General features: G+C 38.1%; 1 protein-coding gene and 1 pseudogene across 1 annotated transcript; one reads left to right on the forward strand and one right to left on the reverse strand.

Annotated features, from left to right (window-relative positions):
* Positions 1-8754: 8754 nt before the first annotated feature.
* Positions 8755-15110, forward strand: LOC121986793 (annotated as a pseudogene).
* Positions 15111-15349: 239 nt separating this feature from the next.
* Positions 15350-17299, reverse strand: LOC121986794 (E3 ubiquitin-protein ligase RNF4-like). Its single transcript, XM_042540734.1, has 2 exons — positions 16958-17299; positions 15350-15655 (listed from the first exon to the last, which is right to left on the reverse strand). Exons 1-2 carry the CDS (start codon positions 17297-17299, stop codon positions 15389-15391), a joined length of 609 nt encoding a protein of 202 aa, XP_042396668.1. The 3' UTR covers positions 15350-15388.
* Positions 17300-27603: the final 10304 nt, after the last annotated feature.

Genomic DNA, 27603 nt, shown 5'->3' on the forward strand with positions numbered 1-27603 from the left:
AGGTACTTTAACCTTAAGGTTGTTAAGTTAGTTTTTAAGTTTTGTTTGTTTTGTTTAACTAACTTAACCACCTAACCTTCCCCCTTTGACATTCATAAAAAAAAATAGCATAGAATAGCAAGGTAACTTTATAAAGAATGCAAGGTAAAAGAAATTTAGAAATGTAAGTCAGATTAGCTTGGGGGAGTTTAAAAATAGACAATTTTCATTTTAAAATTAGCTGATTTAGCAAAATAACTTAGTAATAAGTTTGCAGATTAATTTTCAAAAAATAATTTTAGAAAACATAAATTTATAAGAGCTAATTCCAAGTATAAGTTTATTAAAGCTAACTTTATAAAAGCCAAGTTCAGAAATTCAAACTTTCAAACATTGGTGTAAATTAATTTAATTTTTCAAATTAAGTTTGAAAAAAATCTAATTTTTAAAACTAAGTAACATCGAATTTTTAAAATCAATTTCCAAAACTAGGTAAGATCGAACTTTCAAAATCAATTTTCAAGACTAAGTAAGATCGAATGTTTTAAAAACAATATTCAAAACTAAGTTTGGCAGGTTTAAATCAGAAACTAAGTCTAGAAGGTGTCATTTTCAAGATTAAATTTGAAAAGTTTAAAATTTGAAACATAAAACACATTTTCAAAAACTAATTTTATCTTTCAAAATTAATTTGGGAAACTAAATTTAAAATTTTTAAACATTTAGTTTTGATTTGTTTTAAAAAGAGATATTTTGTAAAAAGTAATTTAAAAATAAAAATAATTAACAACCCCCCCTCCCCCCGAACCTAGCATTACAAAATCTGTCTAACCAGTTGGTTACTTACTGACTATTCAGAGGATAGCAGCTTTCACTTGGTTAGTCAAGTTAAGTCTAAGCATCAGTTAGTGTTTGACTAAACTGAATGACTTAACTTGATTACTATTTGTTTGGTATTTAACGCCCAGACTTATATTGATGCACTGATATAAACATCTTAAGTCCAGGCAATTTACCTATGCATCTCACCCCTTTCTATGTTTGACAATCACAAACAAGGGAATCCTAAGGTGTTGGTGAGATGCTCAAGTACTAATCCTAGGGGAACATTCTTTCTAGGGGATTATTCTAGTCTAAGGCTAAAACTGTTTTGAAATTCTAAAAATAGGAAATTTTGAAAACATAAAACCATTTTACCTTAGAATTTAAAATTTATCATTTTTAAAATTCCTAATCTATGAAACAAGTCAAAATCAATTATTTTCAAAGTTGAGATATACCTAAGTAGGGGTAACCCAGAATATCATAAGTCAATGTCAAAGTCAAGGTACAATAATCATAATAAAATATACATAGTGATCAGGAAGTCTATCAAGATGAGGATGGGGTGGTCCGGGTGGTTCGAAACCCAAGGAACGGAACATCTCGATCAGTTCAATGTGACGGGTCTGGGCATCCTCTCGGGAACTGGACAGATCACGTCGAAGGTCAGAAATATCCTGTCTCATATCTCATCTCAAATTGGAGAACTCCTGACAAAGGCTCGTCATGGATAGCTCGAGTCCAGTAACTCGATCGCCTAGAGTGCGAGGAGCGGGACGAGATGCTCGGCCTGTATGTGGAGGTGGTACAGGGGCCGGAGCGCCCTCACCGAATAACAAGACCATTGTTTTTTTTAAGAATTTTTGTAAAGTTTAAAAGAATTTTCAAAGTTGTTAGAAGAAGTTTTTAAAAGGATTTTTAAAGTTTTTTTTTAAAAGAATTTTAAAATTTTTAAAAGAATTTTTTTAAAAAAAAATTAAAAGAATTTTAAAAAGATTTTTAAAGTTTTAAAAGAGTTTTTAAAAGAATTTTTAAAGTTTTAAAAAGAGGTTTTAAAATATTTTTTTTTAAAAAAAATAAAGTTTTTAAAAGAGTTTTTAAAATAATTTTTAAAAAGATTTTTAAAGTTTTTTTTAAAAGAGTTTTTAAAATAATTTTTAAAATCTTTAAAAGAGTTTTTAAAAATAAGTTTTAAAAAAATTTTAAAGTTTTTTTAAAAGAGTTTTTTTTAAATAAATTTTTAAAAGATTTTTAAAGTTTTTAAAAGAGTTTTTTTTAAGTTTTTAAAAGAGTTGTTTTAAAATAATTTTTTAAAAAAATTTTAAAGTTTTTTAAAAAGAGTTTTTAAAATAATTTTTAAAAAGATTTTTAAAGTTTTTAAAATATTTTTTTTTAAGTTTTTAAAAGTGTTTTTTTTTAAATAATTTTTAAAAAGATTTTTAAAAGAGTTTTAAAGATAATTTTTAAGGTTAATTTAATTTAATTTAATATTATTTTATTTTATTTATTTTTATTTAATTTAATTTATTTTAATTTAATTTATTTTAATTATAATTTTAATTGAGTCCTTAGTTATCTCACCCGATCTACGTTTTCAATTAGGGAATCTTATAATTTTGTGAGATGAATTAGGTTCAATTTTAGGCTTTGGTTTAACTTTGTATTAGATTCAGGTTTAGCTTTGGGTACAACAAATAGGCATTCTCTGAATAAACTTCTAGGCTATGGTGAGTCACTTGGACATCATTAGAGTAATCATGCCTTCAAGGTTTTCCAAATAGTCCTATCCATTGGACTTAGTATAAAACTTTGGTCTAACTGGTTAGGATCCATAAAGGGTAGCTTCGGCCAGTTCCACTTAGCCAAATGCACCAGGTCGAAGTCATATCTTCCTAGACATGCATAGACTAAGCTTCCCTAACGTATTATCATCCAAAACTTCATCAGTACCATAGGTCAAGTTAAACTTGAACCTTTTCTAATTAGTCCTAATTATCCTGCAAAGTAGATTAGTTTGGGTTACCCTGCCGGGTATGTTAGTTTTAGAGGTGTCAGCTATACTAGAATCTCCCCTTGAATTATTGGCCTTTATTTAATTTTTGGTTTATGTTTGTTCTTTTTATAATTATATTTAACTTCATGATATTCTAAGTTTTTGTGGGTTTTAAAATGTTTAGTTTTTGAATTTGTTGATTTAGATTTGTATTTAGGTTTTTGATTTGAATTATCTGATTTTATATAGTATATTTTTTCTTTAGATATGTAGTATTGGTTAAGTCCTACATGCGTGGTTAAGCACGCTTTCGGAACTCAAGCTTTACTTGTTGGTTTATGTTGGGTTATTAATGATTTAAATGTTTTATTTGAACTTGACTTATAGCCAAGTTCGGTTTTGTTGTAAATTGCTTTTTGATTATTTAAGATTAAATCTAAATTTTTAGATCTTTTTGTAAATTTTTCTAACATTTCTTTTAATTTATTAATTTCTATTTTTGTGATAAATTCTCCTCCTCAAGTGTTAGATTTCGAGTTGGATTATTTTTTGTAATTTGTTCCTTGAAGTTTTGGTTTTCCTCAAGGAGTAATTTGTTTTCATCTTCTAATTTAACTAATTTCCTATTTAAACAAGAAATAATTTTAAAGAACTCTTGATTTAAATTTTGGTATACCTCTTCGGAGCCTTCGGAAACGAGTACGGACTCGTGGCTCGATTCGGGTTCGGACCCGTCTTCCGATTCATCCTCCGACTCTGCTTCGCAGGCCATCAGCGCGAGGTGACTCTGGTGCTTCTGATCTTCGGTCTCCGATTCGTTCGAGGAAGAGTCGTCCCACGTCGCTTTGAGGGTCTTCTTTTTGGTCGTCTTCGGTTTGTCGTTCTTCAATCTCAGACACTAGTTCTTGTAGTGGCCCTTCTTGTTGCACCCGAAGCACGTCACATTCCTTGGTTCGATTGAAGAGTTGATCTTCTGCAGGTCCTTCTTGTTGAAGCTCTTCTTCCTCCTGGTGAACATTTTTCTTACCAGGTTCACCATGTGCTCCTCATCTTCAGAATCGTGGTCAGAATCTTCATCGGGTTCAGACTTGTTCTTTGTCTTTTCCTTGGAGGAACCTGCAAACAAGGCAATACCTTTCTCGGTTTCGGCGTTAGTCTGTTCATGTAGTTCTAATTCACAAAATAGTTCGTCTAATTTTAACTTAGATAGATTTTTAGAAATTTTATAGGCATCCACGATAGATGCCCACAAATTATTGCGCGGAAAACATTTAACGCGTACCTTATCAGATCTCGGTTTTCCATCTGGTGGCCTATCGCGTGGAATCCGTTGAGGACATCCTTGATCCTCGCTGCAACTGACTCGTCATTCTCCTTCCTTCATTTTTATATTAAACATTCTATTTAATAACAAATCTCATTTCGTTACCTTAGCGTCGCTGGTTCCTTCATGCAGCTCGATCAATTTGTCCCAAAGTTTTTTCGTATTCTGGTGCGGTCCTACCCGGTTCAGCTCTTTCCTTGTAAGTCCGCATTGTAGTGTGTTGATTGCCTTGTTCTCCGTCGATGCTTTCTTCTTCATGCCCGGAGTCCACTGTTCCAGATCAAGTGGATTTCCAGAGTTGTCAACTGGTGCTCTGTAGGTTTTTGTGATGCTGAACCATTGGTCGATGTCCGTCTTCAGGTAGACTTCCATTTTTTTCTTCCAGTACAAAAAATCGTCCCCGTTGAATAGGGGAGGACGTACCATATTGAAGCCTTCGATCTGAGACATCCTGCACACAAGAAAGCAACTAGACAAGCAAGGTCTCAAGACTTGGTCTTGGATTAGTAATGCGGGAAGAAATAGAAGTAATAGAAAGAACTAAATTAGTGTTGCACCAATTTAGATTAATTACAACGAGAAAATATTTCCAAAAAGGTAATAGTACCAGTTTGGAATTATGCGAAAAACTGAAAAGCTGAAAAAATGGAGAGAAAAAATTTCACCCCCCTTGTCTGACTGGTGGTTGCACCAAATCAGAGCGGTACCTGCTCTGATACCACTTGTTGGATCGTGAGTTTCGCTAGAGGGGGGTTGAATAGCGATTTCAAAAACTTTCGTAAAGAGTTAAGCAGCGGAAAAAGAATAAGCAAGAGAAGAGCAAGGCTAACACAAGTTCTTTTTACTTGGTTCGGAGCCTTTGGCGACTCCTACTTCAAGGCCCGCACACAAGGGTGCTTTCAATGGACAATCACTAATAATTCGAAACTTATTACAAACTATGTACAGGAATTATGTAGTGAAAGAAAACCGACAATTAAGAAAATAAGACAGGAAAGAAAACAAAACTTCGTTGGAGATCTTTTCGCAGCGTCACAGGAGCACACGAGAGTATATTCTGAGTTGTTTTTCTGACTCCAGCCTTGACCCTCCTTATATATGAGGTTCGGGGCGCCTGGAACCTTTAGGGCGCCCTGGTTGTGATGTAGCCGAGCCAATCAATGAACTCCACGCGGCGAAATGACGTTGGGGATAAATTTTTACCTCAGGGCGCCTGGGTACCTCCTGGGCGAACGGACCTCCGGGCGCTCGGAACCATCCCGGGCGCCCAGACCCTAGTTTTCCAGCATCTTCCTTCCTACAAGAAAATGTTAGTCCGGAGGCAAATATATAATACATATGTCCTGCAAAACAATGTGTTAGTACAATTTAAGTTCAACAAGTAGAGTATGACTTAGATTCCGTATTTCCGAGACCGGAATCTAGTCAAGATCTCGACTTAGAGTTCCGAAATGGTTCTAAGTCGGATCGGCGCCTAAGTTCCCTTCCCGGAAACGCACCCTCACAGTCACTCCCCTCTGTGACTTACCTTCACTTACCTGCCAGACGTCGGGTCAGCCCTTCAACCTATCTGGGCTTCGTGCCAAACGTCCGGTCAGCCCGTCGACCTGTTTGGGCTTCGTGCCAAACGTCCGGTCAGTCCGTCGACCCGTTTGGAGTTCGTGCCAGCTATCCGGTCGGCCCGTCGACCTAGTTGGGCTTCGTGCCAGACATCAGGTCAGCTCGTCGACCTGTCTGGACTTCTCCTGCACACTCGATCAGAGTGTTAGATAACAACAAACTAACTTAACCTATTTTGTCATTCATCAAAACTTGAGTTAGACCGTTAGTGCTAACCGCACCAACATACATGACTTCGAAGGAGAAAGTTTTACCTTGCGACAAATAGAACTTGAAGGAGTGCTCGTGAATGGCGGAGAGCTAGGTCGTAGTGACGATGCCAGAGAGAAGCTAGATTCCAGAGAGGAGGAGCTCGGGCACACTGACTCGCGAATGCCGAAGAGCACCAAGGACTAGCCGGAGAGAGTGTTGAGGCGAGTGAAGACGAGGTTGAGGCCGCTAGACACGAGGTTGAGACGTCGCCACCGAGGGCGCACGAAGGAACACCGGAGAACTCGTGAAGGACTAGTCAGAGAGGACACGCTGAAGAGGATAGGCCGGAGAGGAAGGGCGTCAAAGATGCCGCGGATAGTCGTCGGATAGGATCGTCGGAGGGTGAACAAGAGATGGGAGATCGATCGCATGAATGCGAGATGGAGTCGGAAACCCTAAAAATTAGTCGATTTTAGCGACGGTCGCTATTAGTGACGGAATATTAATTTCGTTGTTAAATAGTAGTGATTAGTGATGGCTAATAGTTACTCTATTACTATAATCAGTTGATTTTTAAAATTTTATTATATAATTAGCGATAAAGTATTTGCGCTGTTGCTATTAGTGACAGATTATTTACTCCGTCAATAGTGATGATGAATAAGTTATATTACGACGAATTATTTACTCCGTCGTTAAAATCTATCACTAATGCTTGATTTTCTTGTTGTGGTTGATGCATTAGACTTACCTAAAAGCTGAAAAACATCTTCTTAGTTGATCTCCTCTACTCCATTGTGACTCACGCCACTCAACTCCACTAAGGTAAAAAAAAACCTAAGAAAACTGGAATGTTAGGGTACTTTTGGAGTAATGACATGGAGAAGTGTGGGTTTATGGTGTGGTATGAGTCAGATGGGGGGATTTGGGCATGCGCCATGGGAGTAGAAAGATTCCTGAGTTGTTCCTCCACTTAGATAATTGTCGGAAAGAAAGGGTAAAGGGTTCTTTAGGCGCACTCGAGTCTCATCTATCGAGGTACGAAGGAGAATGTTTTCGACTCACTTTAAATCGCAGCCCTAGCTTGTTGTACGTTTAGATTGATAAGATCAAAATGTTCTCTATTTTAACTACCTTATGCATAGAGTGCCAAAATTTTTGATTGACCTAAATGTATTTTATCTAGAAGAAATGTTTTTATTAAAAAAACTAATTTAACTATATTTATTTTAAAATTTATTGAAGGTGGTCGTTTCAAATTTAATATCATTTTCAAATATAAAAATATAACTATTGTATATTAAGGAGGTGCTTAGTTAAATAATTGGAATGAACTCATAGACTTAATAATAAGATAGAATGAGAATAAAAATTAAAATGAAACACACATAGTTATATGTGTTTGATTTATTTCTATAAATTTAAAAGTTATTTTTAAATTATCATTTTCAAATTTACAATTCAAATACTATATTTTACTATCATTCTCAAATTCACCAACCAAACACCCTCTAAAACTTAAACAAAAAGTTTGATTTGGTCCAAACTTAAACATCTCTTAGTTCATTTTTAAAATATATTTCTTTTGTCTCTCTGCTTATTCTTGACTGGATTTCCGATTCTATATGTTTATGCCTACTCTGATTATTCTATATTTCACAAAAGTTTAAAGTGAAATAATACATGAATCATCAAATACAACTACCATCGAATTATATTTGACATTTTACTTAATCACATAAGTTTCAATATTACTACTCAAATTACAATCTCCACGTTTGGTACAGTAAGTATCTATATAGATAGTTGTTCTATATTACTCAAATTACATATCCAACTTTTATAATATCAAAATCATGTATCATATTCTCGAAAGACCCCCTCCTAGTTCTCTATAGGTTTAGCAAGTTTTGTTCCACTTCAAATCAAAATTTATATACAAAACCTCTTATGCCCTCCAATCTAAGCTTAGCTTGATAGTGTAAATAGAGAACAATGAATTAAATTGAGAGCACGTCTTGAATTTTTTTACCCTATCAATTTAAAAATTCACTATTTTAAATTTATATAATTCATTATTTTTAATTTATATTATTGAATTTAAATATGAGAGCATATATATTAAGAAAATTTTTAACCGTATATTTCTGAGTTTTCTATGTCAATGAAATTGACTAATTGATCTATAACCGTTCAAAATTTTAAAAGTTTGATATTTTCAAAAAAGGAATCCTAAATTCTATTAATAATGTTGGTTAGTGGGTATTATTTTAGATCTTATAATGAATTTGTAGAAATTTTATTCTCAATTTATACTATTAAATTTAAATTTGAGAACATAAATATATTAAGAAGGTTTTAATGAGTACATTAATTTTGATTTAAAGTAATTTAGGATTTTTTTAAATCAATTTAAGAAGAAATTGATAAATAATCTAAAGAGAAAGAAGAGAGATATTTCAACAATATGATACATTTAAATATTATAAAAATTGAGCATGTGATTTGATAATATCTTTAGTAAAATGCTGAATTATATTGATAGACATTGTTAAATTGTATTAAAAATACTACTAAATTCTATTAAATATACTAGATTACCTTAGAAAATGATCTGAAATGTTTTGTTCACTAATATAGAATTATATTTTAAATATTAAATAAAGTTCTAAAAAAACAATACTATATTTTGTTGTAATTTTAATTTCAGAGCATTGAATTAGTATAGTTGGTAATATTTATAATACGAAGGGGGTAAATGCCATACCCTGTTATATAAATCTCCAGCCAGAGACCATGACGACAACGCATTGATTGCCGGAGGTGAAACACAGAGCACAGTGAGCGAGGAAGAAGCCATAATGATACGATGGGGCGACGTCTACAAGGTGGTGGAAGCGATGGCACCGCTCTACGTGGCGCTGGGGCTGGGCTACGCCTCCGTCCGGCGGTGGCGGTTCTTCACGGCGGATCAGTGCGAGGCGGTCCACCGTCTCGTCGTCTACTTCGTAGTCCCCTTCTTCTCCTTCCGGTTCACCGCCGGCATCGACCCTTTCGCCCTCAGAGTAAGCGTCCTGGCGGCCGACGCGCTCACCAAGCTGCTGATGGCGGCTCTGCTCGCCGCATGGCACCGGTGGGGCTCCTGCAGCGCCGGCTGGGTGCTCACCGTGTTCTCGCTGGCGCAGCTGACGAACACGCTCGTGGTGGGGGCGCCGATGCTGGAGGCGATGTACGGGCGGTGGGCGCAGGACGTGGTGGTGCAGATCTCGGTGGCGCAGGGGGTGGTGTATTTTCCCGCGGTCCTGTTCATGCTGGAGATGATCAAGGCCAGGCCCGGAGGCGGCGAAGGTAAAGGCTGCGAGGCGGAGGGAGGCGGAGGCAGTGAAGAAGGGAATGAAGACGGCGGAAGGTGCCGGTGGTCGCCGGTATTTGTTGGGCCTGATATAGAATCATATCAGGCTCACGATTCCATATCATGCCCACGTTGGACATGATATGAAGATGAGTCCATATCAGGTCTAACGTGGAGTTTTTTCGTCGATTCTTTGTTTTTATATGTTAACCGCTATGAAAATTTGAAATAAATAATGGACACCATATTTGAACTCCTTGAGACATCAGAAATCCATAGGAACTAAAATGGGTTCAATCGGAGCTCTCTAGGTCCATCGGTGGGTTTTGATCAAAACCCACTGCTGGACCTAGAGAGTTTCAATTGAACTCATTTCAGTTCCTATAGATTTCTGATGTCTCAAGGAGTTCAAATATGGTGTCCATTATTTATTTCAAATTTTCATAGTTGTTAACATGTAAAATCAAAGAATCGACAAAAAACTACACATTGGGTCTGATATGAACTCATATCAGGCCCAACGTGGGCCTGATTGTTGGGACCGAAATGTAGCTAGAGGGGGGGGTTGAATAGCTCGGCGCGTGTGCGTGTTCAGCGTTGCTTGTTTCTTCAGAGATGTGCAGCGGAAATACAAAGAAACAAATGCATACAACGCTAACAAATGGATTTTACTTGGTATCCACCTCATAAGAGGTGACTAGTCCAAGGATCCACGCACACACACACACCTCCACTAATAAACACTCATTTACGGTAACTACCTAAGGCGGAGAAGCCCTACAAGACTCTCAATACAAGAAGAAAGGAAAAGGGTTGTAAAGAACAAGCAAAAGCTTACAAGAAGTGCAGTAAAAACCCTAACCCTAACTTCTCTTCTTCGCCTCTTGACTTGGACAAAACTTCCAAGAATCTTCAAGATTTGGCGTGGAGAGCTCTGTGGAGAAGCTGTGGAGTCGCCTGTGAAGATCGGAGCTGTATGCGTGAGTTCTTCTGAAGGAATCGAACGCCTGCAGCTAAATACGATGCCAACGGTCGGATCCCGATCGATTGGATTGCTCCCAATCGATCGGGGAGGCTTTGGATTGATCGGCTGATCGATCCAGAGCGCCTCTGTGCTCTGCGGGAAAGGCCTGGATCGATCGGCTGATCGATCCAAGGCTTATCGTGTGAAATCGCACTCCCCAATCGATCCACTAATCGATTGGGGGCTCTGGATCGATCCACTGATCGATCCAGCCCTGTTTTGTGCGATCGCGCACTCGCCCCAATCGATCCACTGATCGATTGAGAGGAGGCTTGTCGTGAAGACTGCCCAATCGATCGATCGATCGATTGGGCATGAGCCAATCGATCGGTTGATCGATCCAGCTCATGATTTCTCCCAAAATCAAGTCTAAAGCCCCCTAAACCAACATCCGGTCAACCATGACCTGTTGGTACATTATGCCTAGCATCTGGTCAACCTTGACCTACTAGAACTCGCTCACTAAGTGTCCGGTCAATCTCTTTGACCCACTTGGACTTTTCTCCTCGTGCCAAGTATCCGATCAATCCCTTGACTTACTTGGACTTTCCTCCTCGTGCCAAGTATCCGGTCAATCCCTTTGACCTACTTGGTCTTTCCTCCTCGTGCCAAGTATTCGGTCAATCCCTTTGACTTACTTGATCTTTCCAACACCAGATGTCCGATCAACCTTGATCCATCTGGATTTCCTTGTGTCTGGCTTCACTCACCAGGACTTCCTTCTGCCTAGCTTCACTCACTAGGACTTCTATTCTGCCTGGCTTCACTCACTAGATCTTTCACCTAGCTTCACTCACTAGGATTTTCACCTGGCTTCACTCACCAAGATTTCCTTCTGCCTAGCTTCACTCACTAGGACTTCTCATCTGCCTGGCTTCACTCACCAGGACTTTCCATCTGCCTGGCTTCACTCACTAGGTCTTCTCTTCTGCCTGGCTTCACTCACCAGAACTTTTGCCTAGCTTCACTCACTAGGATTTCCTCACTGCCTAGCTTCACTTACTAGGTCTTTCACCTGGCTTCACTCACCATGACTTTCCTTGCCTAACCTCCAAGTTAGGACTTTCACCTGGCTTCACTCACCAGGATTTTCCAGTCAAGTATCCGGTCAATCTTGACCTACTTGACTCTCCATCACAATCACCACACATGAACAATTGCACCTGCAATCTCCATGTGTTGTCTACATGTATTGTCAAACATGTATTGTCAACCTGTATTGTCAAACCATCAAAACATAAACATTGAGACTCGAGCTTGACCCACTTCAAGCTCAGTCAAACTAAGTCAACCTTGACCTAGGGAATGTTGCACCAACAATCTCCCAACACTGATATGGAATCATATCAGGCCCAACTTCCATGTTACAAAAATTTAATCTTTTTATTGTTGTAGATTTCAGTTTCTAGTATGTTTCCTTCTGCACAGAAAAATATTGGTATGTAAAATTCATATGTTTCATTCTGAATGAATTAGTAAGTTCTTGTTAAAGATTAACTAAATTGGTTACATTCTAAACTTTAAAAATGCACTTTGTTGGCCATTCTAAATACCTTCAATTTTGGTAACAAAAAAAGAGAGGGAAAATAAAGCAGAGCTTTGAAAATTTGTGAAAGGCGGTTGCTTGAATGATGTAAGGATTTGACTAACATGCAAGTTTAAACTAATTTACTATCCTCTTGTTTTGTTGGATTAAGCACAGCTAAAATCTCGAATGATTAAATTGCACCTGAACGATTAATCATCTAGTCATAACCAAAGTTAGCTATCTGTTTTACAGCTGTCACAGTCAGAGAAATTACCACAACGACAACCTTTTCTCATAATCAAATTTTTTTATTGTTTTTCATATACACAAAGCATGTATAATCTCTAAACTCAATCTGTAAAAGGTACATTGAGTATTACCGGATCACATGTAAACCACGCCTATCAGAAAAGGCTGTTGAATTTTTACAACATGGAAGTTGGGTCTGATATGGAATCATATCAGGTCCATGTTGGGCCTGATATGATTCCATATCATGCCCACGTTGGACCTGATATGAGTCTATATCAGGTCCAACATGTAGTTTTTTGTCGATTCTTTGATTTTACATGTTAACAGTTATGAAAAACTGAAATAAATAAGAGACACCAAATTTGAACTCCTTGCAACATCAGAAATCTATAGGAATTGAAATGAGTTCAATCGGAGCTCTCTAGGTCCATTAGTGGGTTTTGACCAAAATCCACTGATGGACTTAGAGAGTTCCGATTGAACCCATTTCAGTTCCTATGGATTTCTGATGTCTCAAGGAGTTCAAATATGGTGCCCATTATTTATTTCGGATTTTCATAGCTGTTAACATGCAAAATCAAAGAATCGACGAAAAAACTCCACGTTGGGCCTGATATGGATTCATATCAGGCCCACGTTGGACCTGATATGATTCTATATCAGGCCCAACGTGAGCGTTTTTGCCGATTCTTTGATTTTACATGTTAACATCTATAAAAAGTCGAAATAAATAATGGATACCATATTTGAACTCCTTGTAATTTTAGAAATCTATAGAAACTGAAATTGGTGCAATCGGAGCTCTCTAGGTCCATAAGTAGGTTTTGACTGAAACCCACTGATCGACCTAGAGAACTCCGATTACACTTATTTTAGTTTCAGTGGATTTCTGAAATTCAAGAAGTTCAAATATGTTATTCGTTGTTTATTTTTGCTTTTTCAAATATATTAAAATGTTATGAAAAATTTAACTAATATTATCCATATGTTCTGCTAATAAAAAAAGAGAAGAGGGAAAAATATAATGAAGAAAAGAAAATGATAGAAAAAGTCAAATTATCAGGAGGGTAAAATAGAAAATATACTAAATAGGTTCTTTTATAAATATCAAAATAATGTATGTCTTTTGATAAATTTAAATCTCTAATTGCGTCTTTTGATAATTACCGTAAAATATATATATATATTAATGCATTTGCACGTTAAATGCTCTTATATAAATATCCAGCCACAGACCATGACGACAAAGCATTGATTGCCGGAGGTGAAACACAGAGCACAGTGAGCGACGAAGAAGCCGCAATGATACGATGGGGCGACGTCTACAAGGTGGTGGAAGCGATGGCACCGCTCTACGTGGCGCTGGGGCTGGGCTACGCCTCCGTCCGGCGGTGGCGGTTCTTCACGGCGGATCAGTGCGAGGCGGTCCACCGTCTCGTCGTCTACTTCGTCGTCCCCTTCTTCTCCTTCCGGTTCACCGCCGGCATCGACCCTTTCGCCCTCAGAGTAAGCGTCCTGGCGGCCGACGCGCTCACCAAGCTGCTGATGGCGGCTCTGCTCGCCGCATGGCACCGGTGGGGCTCCTGCAGCGCCGGCTAGGTGCTCACCGTGTTCTCGCTGGCGCAGCTGACGAACACGCTCGTGGTGGGGGCGCCGATGCTGGAGGCGATGTACGGGCGGTGAGCGCAGGACGTGGTGGTGCAGATCTCGGTGGCGCAGGGGGTGGTGTATTTTCCCGCGGTCCTGTTCGTGCTGGAGATGATGAAGGCCAGGCCCGGAGGCGGCGAAGGTAAAGACTGCGAGGCGGAGGGAGGCGGCGGCAGTGAAGAAAGGAATGAAGACGGCGGAAGGTGCCGGTGGTCGCCGGTGTTGGTTGTGCTGAGGAAGCTGGCGGTGAACCCCAACGTCTACGCCAGTGTTCTCGGCCTCGCTTGGTCTTTCCTTGCGAAGCGGTAATAATACTAAATTTAGTGGTCAATCTCATAATCTTTATTTTTTATTCTTTAAAAAAAGTTTTTATATATATATATATATATATATATATATATATATATACACAGAATTGTTATGCTGCGGACAAAACAATGCGGACCGCTGCGGACATGCCTTCTTGATCGGTCACCAGTCCGATCAGGGAACCTCCTGATCGGTCTCTGGACCGATCAGGGAACCTCCTGATCGGTCTGTAGACCGATCAGAAAATGATCAGGAGTCCCTGATCGGTCTCTGGACCGATCAGGAGGTTCCCTGATCGGACTGGTCATCGATCAGGAAGGCATGCCCGCAACGGTTCGCACGGCTTTGTCCGCAACATAACAATTCTGTGTATATATATATATATATATATTAATTATTTTATTTTATTTATTTTACAATTAGGTGGAATTTGGTAATGCGGGATCAAACAAGGTTCAGTGTTGGTGATGGCCAACGCAGGAACAGGAATGTCCATGTTTAGCTTAGGTACTAAACGCATAATTAAGACATCTTAATAACATACTAATTAGTTCATTAACTGGATCTAATCTTCTCAGGCTTGTTCATGGCACTGCAAGAGAAGGTGATCATCTGTGGCTTAAAACAGGCTACTCTGGGAATGTTTCTCAAGTTCATCGCCGGGCCGGCGGCAGGAGCTGTAGGAGCCCTTGTTCTTCAGCTCAGAGGGGATCTCCTCAGGGTGGCCATCATACAGGTAACTTAACTTTAGGGTTCATGGAACTGAAAAATAAATGAGTTTTTTGTTTCAAAATGAATAATTTGTGTCTGCCTTTGTAGAATGCACTGCCTCACGCTATCACCTCCTCTGTTTATGCAAGAGAATATGGAGTGCATCCAGATGTACTTTGCACAGGGTATGTGAAACATAAGATTAAATACTACTACTACTACTAATAATAATTAGAAGAGATTTAATTGTAGAAAAAAAAACCTAATTTGATTTTTTCTTTTTGCAGAGTGATATTTGGAACAGTAATGTCATTACCAGTGTTGGTGGCATATTATGTTGTATTAGGTTTATTATGATAAATTCAACTTGCAAACCTCATTTTAACTTCCTCTTCTCTTCTCACCATAGTGATTAACAACACATTAAGGCTTATAAAATAACAAGTTTTATTTGATCAACAGTTTATGAATGCTGATCGTTTTCATAGAGGTGAAATGACTATGGATAATGAAACCAACTACAGATTGATGGATTCTGAAAACCCTACTTTTAATCTGGTAAACAAGAAAATTCTTAGAAAGATGAAAGTATGGTGAGGCTGACTTCGGTTGTTTCTGATGTGCAATCATGCATGTCAATTGGATGATCTTGCGGGAAGGTAAATAAGATGAACATCGGTCGCTTTCAGTTTCTTCGTGCACGTTGGGCATTTCTTCCGATCCTGAATGAAGGCTTTTATGCATCTTAGGCAGAAGATATGGCCGCAGGTCGTTGTTGAAGGCTGAAACAATGGGTTCGTGCAAATCGGGCAGTACACAGCGGTTTGCATTGTGTTTGTGGATGCGGTGGCACTTGTGCTTGGGGCTCCAGACTGCCTTCCAGATGCCATCTTATTCTTCCTCTGCATTTTACAGGAAGACGAATTTGAATCTTAAGAAAAAAAAAATAGAAAGTGAGTGAGAAACAACTACTAAAACAAGACCATTACAAAAGAATGATGAAGAGTATCTCAAGAATTAAAGAACAAGAGAAGATATACAACCTGGAAATCAGCAGTCAAACTTATGAGAAACTCACACTAAATCAAAAAGAATTCTGGAATTACTTATCAACTATTAGAGAAGAAACTGTAATATTAGAGTTCTATGGAGCATTTCAAGATTAAGAACATGAAGAATGCATAACCTGGAAATCAGACTATCACACAATCAAAAAGAGCTCTGAATTGACTATATGGTTGGCCACCCAAACACAACTCTTTATATAGGCACTACCTTCTCATCCAAACTTTTTAGGGACCAGGACACTCTAAACAAACAAAATATGATCTCAACTTGTATTATTTACTTAAACAAGTAATCTTGGTGCTGCAAGCAATATACCTATTGTGCTTCAGAACAAACTAAACATAAACCAACTGCCAATTATGTGTTACTTAACCATGTGACATTGGGAATCAAACAAGCAAAAACACTTGGAGTATTCAGTTTGAACATACAAAACTAGTAACTCTTAGACATGAAAGCAATGTACCAATTTAGCTTCCAAACAAACTAAATACAAACCAACTGCTAATTATCTTAACAAGGTATAATATTGGGGACCAAGCTAAATACAAACAAACTGCTAATTATCTTAACAAGGTATAAGGACCAAGCGGTCAAAACCTACTGGAATCTTTGCACTTATACTATCCCTTCAGCTTTTAGACATCAGATTAGTAACTTTGACAAATATAGTTCTAACCACAAAAATTACAATGTGGAGGGCATCTGCAACATATGTCTTTGAAAACAAACTGATAAGAGAATGAACTCAATCGATTTCCTCTGTAAAGAATTCTCTGAATATTTTGTTAGACATCATAGAATGTCCTTGAAAATTGTATTGACCTGAGGATCTCAAACCACTTGATAATTGATAAGGGTAGAATCTGACGATTATTTCATGTGAGTTATCCTTTCCTCAAATAGTAAATAAATGGTGACTGACATGGGCCCATGACAATGACAAAAATCCCTAAATCATTGATAAAAGTAGCAAGATTATGAAACCATCGTCATGGGCAAAACTTATCGTTGTGTGTCAACCTGCATAAGAAATAAGTTCAAGATTTGATACGAGGGAAGGACAAAGCTTAGTGTCCTTTGGAAATTAAGCACCTCCTCCAACAGAAATATAAAAATGTCAAGAAACTAAGCACCTTTGGAAATTCACATGGAGAATTGAGTACTGTAACACCATCATCCACTGATTTACATAGTTGTGTTGTTGATCTTGCCACTTGATCAACAACACAACTATGTAAGCAGTCACTTGCCAATGTGGAATTCTTTTCCTGCCATCCAGTAGCATAATTCTGCTGAGAACCACTGGAAAAAGATGTTTTTGAAGGAAACGGGTGTTTGCAATCAGGGGTCTCCTCATGCAGCAGGTTCTCTACTTTTGTAGAATACCTGAGATCTAAATTAAGATCCCGTTTATCATCAGAAGCATTCTTCTTGTGTCTCTTCGTTATTTGCATTGACGGACCAATAGTGTTCATCTATGCAACAACAAGCTGCTTCATCAACAAGAAAAACCTATTTCACTAAGGGAAATAGACCAAAGAAATGACTCCACAATATATTTTTAAAACATAAAAAACTAAAAAAGTAAAAGGGGAAAAAAATCATTTTTTTTTTAATGTTTTTTCATTTGAAGCTAGAAAATGATATGCTTGTGACTACAACGACTTTGTATGTGTCACTATAAATGTTCAAATTTTTTGCATACAAAGATTTTGTATTTTCGCTATCAATGTTCAAAATATTTTCACATGATAACTGACAACAGCATTTATCTGATAAAATATTGTTAATTATCGTTTATGATTTATAATATATCTTAAAATTTTGCAATACCTACAATACACTTTAAATTTGTGAGATTAAAGTTTCTTCGGATTATTTTAAAGGGAAATTTCAATTTTCTGTCACAGTTAACCCCAAAAAATATCTCTTAAAATTTCATTGTTGCCCGAAAACCCCCCTCAAAGAAAGCAAACTCATGGGTGCATTTGTGGCAACACTAAAGATCTTAAAGGTGTTTTTGTAAAGAAATGGTAAGTTTCATAGGCAATCTGACAATCAGTGCAAAGAAAAATTCTCCCTTTTTATCTTGATGTCAGTTGGAGTTTATATACAAAAGAATGTTACTCTAATGACACTTATTTCTATATATTTCAATGTTGTACTTTTTCATCTATGAAACTCCCGATAATAATTGTTAATCATGATTACTGAAAAATATATAAAATTAAGTTTCTACTACCTAAAGAAGGTTCAATGCATACACGTTTATGCTTATTTCAACTACACAATTGGTGGCTAGGGTTCGTGCTAGTAGTTAACTAGTCAATACCATCACATACTTGCAGGAATTTGTAGGAAATAAATGCTAAAATGACTTTGAAGGGGCACATATGAAAAATTCCATACTTCGTTAACGAGATAACTCACTGCCACCAAGAACGATAAGCCAGACCTAGGGAGATTAATGGAAACTTCAAATCTGAAAGAAAACAAGACCAATGTACAAATTTCAAACTTTGAACGGCGAGAGCGACGATTTCAAGAAAGAAGAGACAAGACAAACATTGAGATCGAACCTAATAGCCAAGCTGATAGGAACCCGGGGTCTATCACGTGGAAAAATCGGAAGAGAAAAGGAAAAGGGAGATAGGATGATCGCTTCGAGGGGATCGGCCTCCAATAATCAAACAAAATTGATTAATTAAAAAGGAAATTACTTGTATTTCAAAATTACATAACGTCTCTTTAAATAGAGACTTAAACTACCTTTTCAAAAGAAAAGGTCTAAAAGAAAAATAAAATAAAAATATATTTTCAAGAGAAAATGTCTTATTAAAACTTATCTAGAAAAAAAAAAAGAAAAAATCTAAAACTTAAAGAAAATAAAGTTAAAGGATTTATTTGAATAGATCCATTAAAGGATCTTATCATTCCACCACCCTTCAAAACAACCTTGTCCTCAAGGTTGTTTATCAATAAACTCTGAAAATTTTTCTTGAATGGTATCATATATTTCCATGTTACATCATCGATAGATAAATTGTCTCATTGAATTAATAGCTCAATTGTTGCTTGATTGTTTTTCTTCGCGAGCCTCCTTTCTAAAATAGCATAAGGTTGAAATTTAACTTCAGAATCTGAATTCACTTCAGGAGGGTGTTGTTGAGGAGTAAATTTATCGCCTAGTTTCTTCGTTAAACAAGACACGTGAAATACAAGGTGTATTTTAGAATCTTGTGGAAACTCCAAGCGATAAGCAACAGGCCTTTTCACAAAAAGCGAATGCTCACGTAAAAGAGTGAGTACTTTATAAAGGTGATGCAAATGATCTTCAAATGATGAATTATAAACAAGGATATCATCAAAGAAAATCAAAACAAACTTGCGGAGATAAGGCCTGAAGATATGGTTCATCGAACTTTGGAATGTAGAAGGTGCATTAGTTAAACCGAAAGGCATGACTAAAAATTCATAATGACCATCATGAGTCCGAAAGGTTATTTTTTGAATGTCCGTCTGATAGATCCTTATCTGATGAATGCCTAAGCGAAGATCCAATTTTGAGAAGAATGAGGAACCTCCTAATTCATCAAGTAATTTATCAATGATGGGGATGGGTACTTATCTTTCATTGTAATTTTATTGAGTGCCCGATAATCTACACACATTTGTCAACTTCCATCTTTCTTTCGCACAAGCAGTACTAGAGAAGAATACGGGCTTACACTTGGGTGAACAATACCAGCTTGAAGCATCTCTTGTACAATCTTCTCAATTATCTCATTCTGTATGCAAGGACAGCGATAAGGCGTAACATATGCTGGTGCACTCCCCGGTATTAGAGATATACGATGATCATGTAAACGTGATGGAAGAAATCCCTTTAGCTCAGCAAATATCATAGAAAATTTTAAAAAAAGTGTCTCTAATTCTGGAGGGGTATTTGAGATACCTTTAGGATCCTTTTTATGGAGAGTTGCATGAGAAAAATGGAGCAATCTTTCTTTAATAACTGCTCTGCCTGATAACTACTGATTGATATGATAGTATCTTGTCTGTTGCCTCTGATACAAACTTCTTTTCCTTGATCTTGGAAGCGCATTGTTAGTTGAGAAAAATTTCATATTATGTCTCCTAATGTTCTCAACCATTGTGCTCCAAGTACAACATCACATCCATCCAGGGGTAGAAGAAAGAGATATGTGATTAATTCATAATTTGGTAAGAAAACTTTAATACCTTCGCATTTTCCTGGACTTGAAAGTGATCTTCCATCCGTCACCTTAACATCAAATGTAGATGCTCGCTCTATTTTTTGTTTAAGCCTTCTTGCTAAGGTTGAGTCTAGAAAATTGTTGGTGCTTCCTGAATCTATAAGTATCATTATTGGTTGTTTTTTAATGAATCATTTTACCTTCATTGTTTGCGGAGTTTGTAGTCCTTCTAAGGCATGTACTGATATTGCCATAGAGTCATCTTGTATTTCGTTGATATTATTTTGTGTTTCACCTTCATCGAAATCATCTTCTTCCTCAGAGTTTTCTATTGGTTCAATCATTAGTATCCTCTTTTGCTTGCATTGATGACCACGGTGCCACTTTTCATCGCAATGTCAGCATAATCCCTTTGTCATCCTTTCCTTGATCTCTTATTTTGTCAATCTACGGGGTGTTGAATAATGTGATGGGTTTTCATGAATTACCTTGTTATTTCTTCTTCCTTCCTCATTGATCTTCTCTTCTTGTAGTCGTGCAAAGGATAAGGCAGCCTTCATGGTGCGAGGTTGATTCATTTTTACTTCTCGTCGTATATCAAGGCGAAGTCCTTCAATAAAAGTGCCCAGTAGTTGCTTTTCTGATCAATCACGAGTTCGATTAGAGAGTCGCTCGAATCGTCCTTGGTACTCTAGTACGATTGAAGTCTGTCAAATTTTGGCCAATTCTCCATCAACATTCTCATAACCGGAGGGACCAAATCGATTGATGAGTTCTTCTTTGAATTCCTCCCATTTTGGAGGCACATGGCATGCTTCAAGCCAGTCATACCATTAGATGGCATCGCCTTCGAGGTTTATAGATGCTAGTTCTACCTTTGCATTGTCCGATGTACTGTGGAAGCGAAAATATTTTTCAACCCTTGAAATCCATCCAATCGGATTGTTGTTCTCCCAGCAAGGAAATTCCACCTTCATACGTAGATAGTTGTGCTCTCGATCTTCATTTGAGTTTGCTCCTTGGTCATATTGTTGTTGTCGAGACTGCTGATTTATTCCCCTTTTAATTAGTATGCTTGAGATGAAATCTGCTTCTAAACGATCCTTCAATTCTTGCACTATTGTGACAAACTATGCCATAGTTTTTTCGAGTTTATCCATCCTTGTCTCGTGCTTAGCTTCAAATTCCAGAGCCCATTTAGTGTCAGGATGAGATCCTCCGGTCGTCATGTCAGAGTGAATTTTCTTCTCTTGAAGTCGGGTTAAGACCATGCGCTTGTTGAAGTTGCTGCGAGATACTATAGGGCGAAGATGAAGTGAATTGCTCAGATACCAAGTTGATAGGAACCCGGGGCCTATCACGTGGAAAAATCAAAAGAGAAAAGGAAAAGGGAGATAGGGTGATCGCTTCGAGGGGATCGGCCTCCAATAATCAAACAAAATTGATTAATTAAAAAGGAAATTACTTGTCTTTCAAAGTTACATAACATCTCTTTAAATAGAGACCTAAACTACCTTTTCAAAAGAAAAAATTTAAAAGAAAAATAAAATAAAAATATATTTTCAAGAGAAAATGTCTATATTAAAATTTATCTAGAAGAAAAAAAAAATCTAAAACTTAAAGAAAATAAAATTAAAGGATTTATTTTGAATAGATCCATTAAAGGATCTATCACAAGTCTCTTGGTTTTACTCGAAACAATGTCCTTGCGTCCTGGGCAGCTAGGGTTTTAGAGAAGGATCTGAATCTTTAGAGTCGTCGGCGGCGAAGTAGATGAACGTGAGAAAGGGAAGATGGGAAAGCGGATCGACAACTTTTTCCTCTCGATCGCCTGCGACATCGCCAGCTACAGTGATCAAGCGGGCGGGAGGCGGCCGTATCGCTTTCGCCTGAGGCGGTCTGCGGAGCGAATAGATTAACGATCCAGCATTGGCTTGTTTGGCGGCGGGATTCGGTACGCCGGACCAGCAGCTCGAGTTATACGCTCGTATAATGAACGGTGGATGGAGTCGAAAAGGCCTATATCCAGCGGTCGTGACATGGTTTGTGTTCTTAATTTGCAAACCATTTTGCATGAAATCCAAAATCCAAGATAAGAGCCGCTGTTTTCCTGGGTCAATTTAATAGAAAAATATAATTTTCAACTGCATCAACAGATTAAAAATGTAAAAAAAAAAAAAAAAAAAAAAAAAAAAGTAATTATTCCTCATGCACAATAAGACTTGATTAAGATATACCAAAACAAGATGTGACAAAGTTGTACCTGAATGATATTTGGTCAAAAATTTCAAGTAGGTATCCATATGAATTTATGAGCTTCTCTGCACACAACGATATTTGTGGTTTACCAACTGATCTTGACCGTGAGTAAATCATCAGTTGGCTTCAAGGGTGTAGACAGGGCTGGGCTTTGCTGGGCTCCAGCCCAGTGTAGCTCAGCAAATAATCTAGTAATTTTAGTCCTCAAATTTAATTATGATAGGTTGGACTTTGCTAGGCTCAATATTTTTAGCCCAGGGTAGTACAACTAGACAAACAGCCCAACAATTTTAGGTTTCAATCTGGCTACACTGGGCTGAGCTTTACTGGGCTCAGCGTTTTTAGCCCAGGATAATTGTTCAACCTGGCTACGCTATTGGTTGACTTTGTTGTCAATTTAACTATCAATCGTTGGATCACAACGAGAATGATAATATGATTTTAGAAGTCTAGATGAGAGCAAACAAGAAGTAAAAGGTTAGAATGATAGTCAAGAATTTTCTCAAGTTTAAAAAATGAAGAAAATGATAAGTATTAAGGTTTTGATGTACGTGTATGTACCTTGGATGCTGGAAATAAAGATAAGAAACTTTTTCCTTCTATTCTAATTAAGGGTGTAATCGAGTCGAGTTGAATCGAATTCTTAAATGTTTGAATTTGACTTATTTATAATCGAGCTGAGCTCGAGCTTTATTTAACGAATATATTCATTTCTCACGAGTTTATTTAAACTTTTATCGAGCCTAAACGAACTTAATAAATATAAATTATAAATTTAAATATTCATTAAAAAATAAATTATATATTTAGAGAAAATTATAATATTATTATTAAAATTTATAATTCTAATCTAATAAATAAATTTAATATATTTATCTATATGTTATGTTTTATAAGTAGAGTATAAAATCTATAAATTTAATATCAAAACTATTATTTTTTTTACTTTAAAAGTTGATTTATTAGCTTAACGAATATGTTCAGGAGCTAACGAGCCAAATATTGTGAAGCTTGAGCTTAGTTCGTTTATATTAACGAGCCTCATTAAACGAGCTCAAACGAGCTTTTATCAAATCGAATTTCGAATAACTCATGAGCAACTTGGTTCATTTACACCCCTAGTTCAAATTTCACATTATTATTATTTAACTTCTTAAATAATCCAAGACTTATTCACGTTATCTTTTCTTGAAATAATTCAAGATTAGTATGATGATTATATTTTTCTTGAAATAATATGAGATTTACACGATAGTTATCCTTTTCATGAAATGGTCATGTATTCTGAGTCGAGTCTGTTGGGTCACTTCGGAGCTAAAGGGGGGTAAATAGCTCGTCTCGCTCGTTTGCTTGGTTCGTAGATGTTGGTTTGCAGCGGATAAAATCGAAGTCAAGCTCTCCAATGCTAATACGTAGATTCCAATGCTAATACGTAGATTTACTTGGTATCCACCTTAATGAGAGGTGACTAATCCAAGGATCTACACACCGACACACCCTCCATTAAGAAAATAACTCCTTCTCGGAACCACTGGAGGCGAAAAAACCTTGAACAATACTCACACAACAAGATACAATTCGAAGCAAGAAATAAATATAGAAATACAAAATAAATTTTTTTCTTGCTTGATCTTGTGTAACTTGAGGATGCCTCTTGACTCTTGGGAGTGCAGCAACACTTGTCCCAAGAATGCTTCAAGAACTGGCGGTGATGAGTGTAAAGAAGCGGAGAAGAACTCGTGTAAGCGTTGTCTCATTTGAACTCACTATCGCCTTTCTATTCCACGACCTAGGGCTCCCAATCAATTAGGCCTCCTCCCAATCGATTGCCACGTCAGATCCCTGCGATCCCAGTCGTCCAAAACCTGCATCCTACGCAACGGTCATATCTCAATCGATTGACCACTCGATTGGGGAGGCTTGAATCAATCGATCGAGTGATTCAGACTGCCTCTGTTCTCGCTGGAAAAGCCCTGAATCGATTGACCGATCGATTCAGGCTTCCTCGCATTCCTGTGAGAAATCCAGCCCCAATCAATCCGTTGATCTATTGGGAACGCCTCTATGCTCGTGAGAAGGTCTCCTCAATCAATAAGTTGATCGATTGGGCTGCTTTCACTCGCAGCACACTCCCAATCGATCATCTAATCGATTGGGCTATGATTCAATCGATCACCTAATCAATTGACTAACCATAACTTGCCTAACTCAAGTCTAGGGTTCCCAAAAACAATATCCAGTCAACCTTGACCTGTTGGGACTCCTCATTGTCTAGTATCCTGTCAACCTTGACCTGCTAGGACTTCTTCACCAAGTGTTCGGTCAATCCATTGACCCACTTAGAGTTTTCTCCTTGTACCAAGTATCCGATCGATCCTTTGAACTACTTGGACTTCCCATCACTGGATATCCGGTCATCCTTGACTCACTTGGATTTCCTTTGTCTGGCTTCACTCACCAAGACATTCTTACTGGCTAGCTTCACTCACTAGGGCTTTCACCTGACTTCACTCACCAGGATTTCCATCTGCCTAGCTTCACTCACTAGGTTTTTCATCTGACTTCACTCACAAGGATTTTCTCATTGTCTGGCTTCACTCACCAGGACTTTCCTTCCGCCTGGCTTCACACACTAGGGCTTTTACCTTCCTTCACTCACTAGGATTTTCCTTCTACCTGGCTTCTCTCACCAAGACTTTCAACACTAAGTGTCCGATGAACAATGACCCACTTAGATTTTCCTCTTCTGCCAACCTTTCCGTTGGACTTATCCTTACCTAACCTCTAGTTAGGACTTTCCCAGTCAAGTATCCAGTCAACCTTGACCTACTTGACTCTTCTTCTTGTCAACCTGGTCAACCTTGACTAATCTCTCCAAACGGACGATTACTCCTGTAACCTCCATACATTGTCAAAACAATCTTCATATATTGTCAAAAATCAAAACTCACACATTTTGACTTAAGCTTGAGTCAATTCAAGCTTAGTTAACCTGGTCAACCTTGACTTAGGGGAGTTGTACCAACAAAGTCGTCAAGTAGACGGGAGATCAAGGAGTAGGGGTGCCGAGAAGTCGAGTTGCATCCAAAGAGTTGGGGGTCAACTTGTGGTACGCCTAAGAGTCGGGGGCCAACTCGTGGTATGCCTAAAAGACAGGGTGCACCCAAGAAGCCAGGGTGTATCTGTCACGCCCCGGGGGAGTCCCTGTCTGAAGAAATTTCGGCAGCATCTCCCCTGTACAACTGACAATCTGAAACTTTCTACAATGCCCTCTAGGCCACATATACCTCGGCCAACACGGCCGGAACAATAACAATAATATAAGGCAATCACCCACGCAGTTAATAGTTAATAAACTAGAACAGTGATAAGAGGACTCAAAAACAACCCTACTCAACTACACCCATAAAGCACAAAACCGATGTCCTACGCCACTACACCCATAAAACTCAAATCACAACGAACTTACCTCTTCTGCCATCCAGGCAGGCAGGTAGAAGACCATATCAAATAAAAATCCATCGACAAGTAAAAATCCATACAAGATCCAAAATATCAAAACAGAACAAGTCTAAACATAGTCAAACAAAGAAAAACCCAAAGACCAACAAACGTCCTCATGGACTGCAGGGGACTAACGACTGGAACTCTCCGGACAGCATCAACCTGAAAATAGCAACGGAGGAGGGTGTGAGTCCAACACTCAACGGGTAACAACTGATATGCATAATAAAGAAAATAACAACCAGCACTAATCATGCGTACAGTCTCCTGATACAAAAAGGATAAATGCAACTGAAACAAGCAGGAGAAAACTGTACTAACCAGGACTAGGGTATAAGTATAACAGGGTCGTCAGACCGAGAGATATCAAAATCCTGTACGCATGTCAAACATATGCATCTATCCAAATGCAACATATAAGTGCAGCAAACACAATCAGAAAATGCATAAATATATATGATGCCAATGATGGGTCCTGGTCACCCCTGACGCCAGTCAGCCATCTCACACACAATGGTGAGACCGAGTGGGTAGGACTGTGACAACCGTGCACTCTGCCATCACTGCTCATGATGAGTGACCGAATGGACGGGATGCTGTCGGAGTACATCTATCCTCTTACCTCAAATCATAAATGGGGGAGCTCAATGATCTCATCTCCCGGTACACAATGACGGGGAGAGATCCCGGCGTGCTACCACGCTGCAGTACACTACCCATGTGCGTCCCAGTGGAGCACCACCGAGCAAACTGACGTGCTACCACGCTGCGTCACGCTACCCATGAGCGGACCAGCGGATTATCGGCAGAGATGAAACTGGTGATGTGCTCAACAATAATGGAGCAGACTATCGCGCAGCATGCAATCATGCGAATGGTGCATGACACTAAGCATGGCAAAATCCTAAGCAGCATAACAATATCCATATATATGTAAAATGTGTACCATAGGACAATGAACCAAATTAAAGGTACACAGATCAGATAAGGTATAAAACCTAGGTCCTGAACATGATAAATAACATGGTTGTGTCACTACTTCTATAAACATGTATAATCAGGTAAATACTAACATGATGCGCATAACAAATAAACAAACAAGCATGTAACAGATCGGGTAGTGATCAACCGAAGCAAATAAGAAACATAATCATTGCTATTTGTTAAAAACATTACTACGCATATCAAATGACATAAAGTTAAAGTACCCGCCTCCAATCGAAAAGTTCAATCTGGTCCAAATACGACGTCGAGATACTTGTCTCACGTCAAAGTCATGTGTCATGAATAGAAATATATTTTATTTAGCTACAATTCTTCTAAATAGCTAAATAAAATCTCTAATCCTAAATTAGGGTAAAACCCTAATCATATTACCATCATCCTTCCTACAAGAATTAATCTACACATGATCGTCTAACTACAAAATATATCAAATTCCTTCCCTTTACCTCAATTCACAGTCGTGATTGTTGATCCACAGCAGAGACAACTTGCTGTCGAGAACGGATCTCACTGCCAGAAACCATCACTCCTAGTTAGTACAATACAAATCAAAACTCAACCTCTATAAACCTATACAGAAAATGCTATGCCAATTTCTACAAATCTGATATTAACCACAGCTTAATTAACAAACTCACCAACTTTGTATCGGAGGTAGCTACTGGTGCTAAGGCAGAGGTAGGGCAGAGGAAAAAGATGGTCGGTGCTAGGCTTCAGGAAGAAGATGAAGAGAAGCTTCGGTCGCTCGGCGGTGCTGGCAAGGCACAGTGGCGGCAGACGGCGCTGCTCAGTGG

The sequence above is a fragment of the Zingiber officinale genome, chromosome 5B, assembly GCF_018446385.1.
Source record: "Zingiber officinale cultivar Zhangliang chromosome 5B, Zo_v1.1, whole genome shotgun sequence".
In the NCBI taxonomy this organism is placed as follows: Eukaryota; Viridiplantae; Streptophyta; class Magnoliopsida; order Zingiberales; family Zingiberaceae; genus Zingiber; species Zingiber officinale.